Source organism: Otolemur garnettii, unplaced genomic scaffold, assembly GCF_000181295.1.
Source record: "Otolemur garnettii isolate 467f Iridium unplaced genomic scaffold, OtoGar3 scaffold00112, whole genome shotgun sequence".
In the NCBI taxonomy this organism is placed as follows: domain Eukaryota; kingdom Metazoa; phylum Chordata; class Mammalia; order Primates; family Galagidae; genus Otolemur; species Otolemur garnettii.
The window spans coordinates 4,071,452-4,078,298 of NW_003852507.1; the positions used below are offsets into that span (position 1 = coordinate 4,071,452).

General features: G+C 37.3%; 1 protein-coding gene across 8 annotated transcripts in view; it reads left to right on the forward strand.

The window, feature by feature from the left end:
- Window positions 1-5,699, forward strand: part of RHOT1 (ras homolog family member T1) — a 73,739-nt gene extending 68,040 nt beyond the window's left edge. For all 8 annotated transcript variants that reach the window (XM_003797182.2, XM_003797183.2, XM_003797181.2 and 5 more), the window contains one exon: window positions 4,594-5,699. In XM_003797182.2, coding sequence (XP_003797230.1) covers window positions 4,594-4,711 — 118 coding nt within the window. In that variant the 3' untranslated portion in view covers window positions 4,712-5,699. The remainder of the gene's footprint in view (window positions 1-4,593) is intronic.
- The last annotated feature ends 1,148 nt before the right edge of the window (window positions 5,700-6,847 follow it).

Below are 6,847 nucleotides of genomic sequence, written 5' to 3' on the forward strand. Positions count from 1 at the left end.
AAAAAAAAAAAGCATTTTAAATGCTTTTTTTTTAAGGTATTCGGTGCAAAGCTACATAGGAATTTTGCTCACCCTATATATGCCTGTGTGACTATTGACACAATTCTTCATTTAACTCTTTATTACCTCAATTATGAAACATTTCCATCTCTCAGCATTATTAAGTAGCAGCTGTAATAAGGCCCATGTTGATTGGCTCCATACCTATGTCAAGGAATGCTTGATGGCTGATATGTATGTGGACACTCAGGATTGCCAAGCCAGAAAGATAGCATCTCAGACACTGGAATTTTCCACCTAAAACTCGAAGACTCTGACAAGCTTTAAATGATTAGATATGGTTATATTCCAGCATTTAGTCATTATTTCTCATGTTCTAAAAAGAGATACTGCCGAACTAAATGAACTTATTTCACACAGAGTGGGAAAATTTGGTGATTCCTATACATTACCAGGTTAAAAAAAGAACCTTCATAAATATATGCAGAAGCACATTTTTGACCCAGTAATACTCATTTCTGAAAAATTTATCATAAAGAAAATATCCTAAATATAGAAGAAAAAGCTTATGTGGAAAGATATTTTATCATTTTTTATCATCACCAATAAATGGAGATAGCTAGCAATAGGAGAATGAAATATATCCAGCTATTAAAAATGTTTCCATAATCACACTGGATGTGGTAGCTCATGTCTGAAATCCTAGCACTGAGGAGACTAAAAAGGGAGGATCACTTGAGGCCAGCCTGAGCAACACAGTGAGACCCCATCTCTACCAAGGAAAAAAATGTAAAAATTAGCCAGGCATGGTAATGTGTGCCTATAAGTCAAAGCTACTCGGGAATCCTTATATTATAGCAAATTTGGAAAAATATTAATTATGCATATTATGTTTGTAGCTATGTAAGAAATACATGAAAAAAGCTTAAGGGCAGCGCCTGTGGCTCAAAGTAGGGTGCCAGCCCCATATGCCGGAGGTGGTGGGTTCAAACTCAGCTCCGGCCAAAAACTGAAAAAAAAAAAAAAAAGAAAGAAAGAAAAAGAAAAGGGTTTAAGAGGGTCTGGGTGTGGTAGCTTGTGCCTATAATCCTAGCATTCTGGGAGGCCAAGACTGAAGGCTCCCTTGAACTCAAGAGTTTGAGATCAGCCTGAGTAAGAGTGAGACCCATCTCTACTAAAAATGGAAAAATTAGCCAGGTGTTGTGGTAGACAGAAGGATCCCTTAAACCCAAGAGTTTGAGGTTGTAGTGAGCTAGGCTGATGCCACAGCACTCTAGCCAGAGCAACAGAGCCAGACTCTTTCTCAAAGAAAAAAGAAAGAAAAGGAAATACCTTAAATTTTAATTGGTCATTTTGGGGGTAGGGGAGAGTTTCACTATGTCTCCCTCAGTGGAGTGCAATGGCTTCACAGCTCACAGCAACCTCAAACTCTTGGGCTTAAGCAATTCTCTTGCCTCAGTCTCCCAAGTAGCTGAGACTTACAGGTGCCCGCCACAACTTTTGCCCAGCTATTTTTATGTTGCAGTTGTCATTATTGTTTAGCTGGCCCAGGCTGGTTCAAACCTGCCAGCCTTGGTGTGTGTGGCCGACACCCTACCCACCGAGCCATGGGCACTGCCAGTGATTTTTTTTTCTTTCTACTTTGCCTTTTTCTCCCCATAGATTTTCTAGTAAGCATATACATGTATTATCTTTTTTGTATTCGAAAAGAAAAGAAAGAAAGGAAAAGTATGTAATAAGATACTATAATTTATTCTAAGATGATATTTTTTATGTCATTTTGTAAGAATTAATGCTTTTGAATTGCGGAATAATTACTTCTGCTTAACCAGGAAGTAACTTTATGGAACTGTTATTCTGCTTCTGTTTGAGAACTCAAATGACAAACATGAATCTGTTTCTGATTCTCACTTACGGATTACGTTTAAGATCACACCATTCTCTATTCAGGTGGTATCAGTTAGCTTAGCAATGACAAGTGTGCCATCTATTATAAAGCTTTCTCTTTTATAAATAGAATGTGGTAGTACAGCTTTTAAATGAATGTGATAAAGGCATAAAATAGTTCTCTAAGCTTTCTCTGTCTAAAAGTGTCTTAAACAACTACTATAAACATTGATAGGGCCATTGAAATATACTTTGAGCTAATAGTTTAATTTTCAAGCTACTGTACCTTGAACACATATCTATATTGATCTTGAAATGCAAAAGAAAAGTAATAAAGTCATGAGTGATGTCTACATTCTGAAAACACAGCAAAGAGCTGTGTAAAACAAACGTCCATACTTGAAGACTATTCATAAGTCGTTTTAAGTTGATTGCAACTAGCTTAAATCCTAATCTCTTTCTCCCCTTACGATAAAAATATACATAAAAATTCAAGAACAAAATCAAAAATCTCCCACAGTAAAGATGCACGATGATCACAGGGAGACCAAAGCAGAAGCTCTCACGTACTTTTAGGCTGAGTTCCCACTTCAAATTCTGCACATCTCTGTTGACTTAGAGTTGTAAACTTCATTCCTCTCCTGAGGGTCTATAGCAATCTAGAAGTCTGGAATGTTGGATTCATTTTTCACAGAGGTATACTTGTACTTCCTGATAGTCCAGATATGGATGCTTGAAATTATAAGCATCCATAGACTTAACTAATTGGTGTTAGCCTCATTTCAAATGAGCTGAGCACATCTTGTCAGGACTGCTTAGTGTACTGGTTTCGAAGATTCTGCTTGGTATTTCAGACCAAGACCAGCCTCAGAGGGATATATAGAGAATGTGTATAACAGCATTAGGTTTCCTTGTCTGTTGTGTGAATGTTTTAAAAGAGTACATATAGATAGAATTCCTTTTAAGTTTGGCAATTTGCTATAGAATACATTTATTTTAAATATAGAAAGCATGAGATGCATCGTATAAGGTGGCAACTCAATTTGTGTGTGGGATATATAATTGAGAGATGTTATTTTGAGTCCCCTTCTTTTGTGAGCTCTGCCATGAACTACAAACTGTGCCATGTGTATGAAAGGTTAAGAGCCCGGGTAGCTGAGTGGGGTGCCATGCTGTTAGCAGACGACGAAGGCAGTATTACTCACCAGGTGCACGCTGTCGGCTCTGTAGAAGATTCCATCTTCATGGAGTCATCCCATGGTCCACTTTTTCTTGAAGCCAGGTAACAGTTCCCGCAACTGATGGTTTGGACTTGTTGGAGTTTTTCTAATTGGGGGAAAAAAAAACAACTAAGTATTCTCTCCTGTAATTTTTTTTTTTTTAAAATAAAACATTGCCTGTTAGAAGAACTAACTTCCAAGTGGTAGCTATCACTTTGTTTTACTAAAAATAATGATGTAAGGGGTGATTTTTTTTTTTTTAGTAGAAACTGGTGAGGATAAGGAATTGGAGTGTTGTGTGTTGTTTTGCCATGGTGATGAGCATGGAGCCATCTGGCTTATGTTATAGATTTGTTTCTAGGGGAGTACAGATGTATTTTGTGGTAACTAATCTGATCATTCTGTGATTATTACTGAGGGAAAGTTTTATGCAATTTGAAATTCTTGACTCTTAACTCTTTGCATATGTCAGTGTCTTGGTCTTTTAATGATGTCTGATATTTGCTTCAAATCTGTTTAACGTAGTTGTAAAATAACCTAAACTAGACAGTCTCTAAGCTCTGAATTCTGTAGGTTTTCTGCATCACCTCAATTGTGTTCGCTTAACTAAGGCTTTAGTGAGACATCTGAATAAAATGTCCAACCTTTGCTTTAAAGCTTTATCCTCTGCATGGTAAGCTGTCATACTTGAGACTCTGAGGGTGCTTAGCAGTGTTATTAACTGAGCATGCTCACAACTCAGTATGTGGTACAGGCTGTCCCTGTTCTCGTCATGCATAATTTGGCTTCTTTTATGTCATTACCTTTCAGTCCATCATGTGACATCATGTCCTTTAGTTGATACCATTATCACTGCCTGTCCGACTAACACCAGGGTTCAGTTTTTTGTTTTGTTTTTGTTTTTTCCTTCTTTAATTAGCAGTAACCAAATTAATGCAAACTGGTAAATGTTTTCCTCCCACTTTGGGATATTTTTGGTAAATTTTTATGGGGCTCAATATTTCCAAAGTTAACTTTAGTCATTGCTCTTAGAAAAGTATTGTCACTTGTCGCTTAACTGCTTACAAAATAGCTTTCTGTTTGTGGGGACAGGAGATTGCACATTATCTAAGTTCTGTGACCCTCAGAAGTGTGAGAACTCATTTGAAGTACCATGGTGGTGGTAAAAAGTAGTAGGTTGATTTGTCTAATATCTTCATTTCCCATGTAAAGAAAATGTATAAAATTTTACTTGTCTATCCCCCAGTTGTAGCTAATTGGAAAGACATTTGTCTTTATTAATGTCTACATTATGTCATTTTCTTAAGGTAATGACTATCTAAGCAATGTATACACGGCTATATTGATAAATGTTTTGGGGAGCATTACTGTATGCAATTAGCCTGACAAGTGTGCTAATACTTCCCTAAAGTAGACTGTTACATCACTGGCATAATATTTTCCTACTAATCATGTTTTAAATATTAATTATATTTTCTGACTACAGGCACGTGACACAAGCTGACCTCAAGAGCTCCACATTTTGGCTTCGAGCAAGTTTTGGTGCTACTGTTTTTGCAGTTTTGGGCTTTGCTATGTACAGAGCATTATTGAAACAACGATGATTAAAACAAAATGCGGTCCCTACCAAAAACAAATACTTTTATGTACATTCTGAATGCTTTAAATTCTGCTAGAAATATTGAGATATTTATACATGCAGAGTTACTTTATTAATATTTGTAATTCATGCGTAAGAGTATTTTAATGATAGATATAACTGCAGTATTGGCTAGTATATGGAAAGAAACAGCTAACAGCCAAACTAAAATGGCTAAATTTCAGAGGCCAAAAGGGAATATTTTGTAAATAATGTACATATTCAGGCAAGATGTGGTCTCCTAAACTGAGTACTAGAAATGACGTTTCTAGACATTTCTACGTGGTATTGTTAGTGCTCACAGGCTCGCTCTCCTAGTTTTAAGTCAGTCCAGAGATTGTATTTACTCACGGATCACTTATTTATTTCACATTTACTCAGAACGATCCTTTGGGTTCTGTAAGTACATGTGGCACAATTTGCCACTCTTCTCTCCATTTTTAAAAATACACAAGCCAGTGTCAGCTTACCAAGTTGACTTTCTTTCAGTCACTTCTGGTAGGCCAGCCTCGAAGCCATCCTGCAGTCTAGAAAATTGTATAGCTGAGTATGCAGCTCTTTTAAGAAAGAAGTAAGGTTAAAAGCAATTAGCAGAGGTATTATCTATGTGATTATGTTGCTTCTTTTGTCAGTATGTTAAATTTTATAGCCCTTTCAATCAAATGAGGAAGACAATTTGTATATTATTGTTTTTAGTTTAAATAAAGAGTCACCCTTACTACTGTTGAATTTCTTCCCAAAGTGTAAATCATTCTATAACGGCTGTGTCTATTACAGTGTATTAGAGTAGCTGCATGTGTCATGAAGTGTTCTATATCTGGCTAGGATAACCTAGAGGCAGTACTTTTTTAATAATAAAATAAATCTAATGAATATAAACTCTCACGATAAACCTATTTTTTCCATCATTGACTTTTTCAGGTATTTAAATAAATAACTACTGTGTACTGTGATCTTGACTTTTTTGTCATACAAAGTAAATATTTCTGTATAGTTGTCAGTGAAGTCCTCTGGTTTCTATCTTTCTTATCTTGAAAATTATTTGTTATATAAAAATACTTATATATGTAAGAGGAAAGTCGTGGGGAAATCTATTCTTAGAAAAGGCCAATCATAGGCGGCGCCTGTGGCTCAAAGGAGTGGGACCCCGGCCCCATATGCCGGAAGTGGCAGGTTCAAGCCTAGCCCCGGCCAAAAACTGTAAAAAAAAGAAAAGGCCAATTGTTTTCTCCTACACATACCCAGTTTCTGCTATGATATGCAAGTTTATTTTCTCCTTTAACATTGCTTTTCCTCTTTTTTTGTTCTGGGGGACACTTTCTTACAAGATCACACTTCTCAAGCAACTAGTAACAGCATAACTTACTAGTTATAACCTTACAAAATAATATATGCCATTATTTGCTTGCACACGTAGGTCAGTACAAAAGTTTTGAGACAGATTGTGTCATGGTCTATTATTTCATTCTAAGAAATTCAGGCAGAAACATCTGATTCACCCATGCAAGTTTCAGCTTGCTCAGCTTATCAGTGTTGCTAGGAGGACTTCATTTGTTTCCATCCATGGGGATTTGATGTTTCTCTCTTTCTCTCTCTTTCTTTTCTTTTTTTTTATTGTCTCTTACCCAGGTTAGTGTCTGTGGCATCAGCCTAGCTCACAGCAACCTCAAACTCCTGGATTCAAGGGTTCAAGTTATCCTCTGCCTTAGCCCCTGGAGTAGCTGGGACTACAGGTGCCTACCACAAAGCCCAGCGAATTGTTTTTTTCTATTTTTAGTAGAGACAGAGTCTAGATCTTGCTCAGACTGGTCTCAAACTCCTGAGCTCAAGCTGTTCTGCCACCTCAGCCTTCCAGAGTGCTAAGATTATAGGTATGAACCACCACACCTGGCTGATTTTATGTTTTTTTTTGTTTGTTTTTTTTTTTGAGACGGAGCCTCAAGCTATCCCCCTGGGTAGAGTGCCATGGCATCATGTTCACAGCAACCTCCAACTCCTGGGCTCAAGCAAGTCTCCTGCCTCCGCCTCCCAAGTAGCTGGGACCACAGGCGCCCGCCACAACGCCCAGCCATTTTTTGGTTGCAGCCGTCATTGTTGTTTG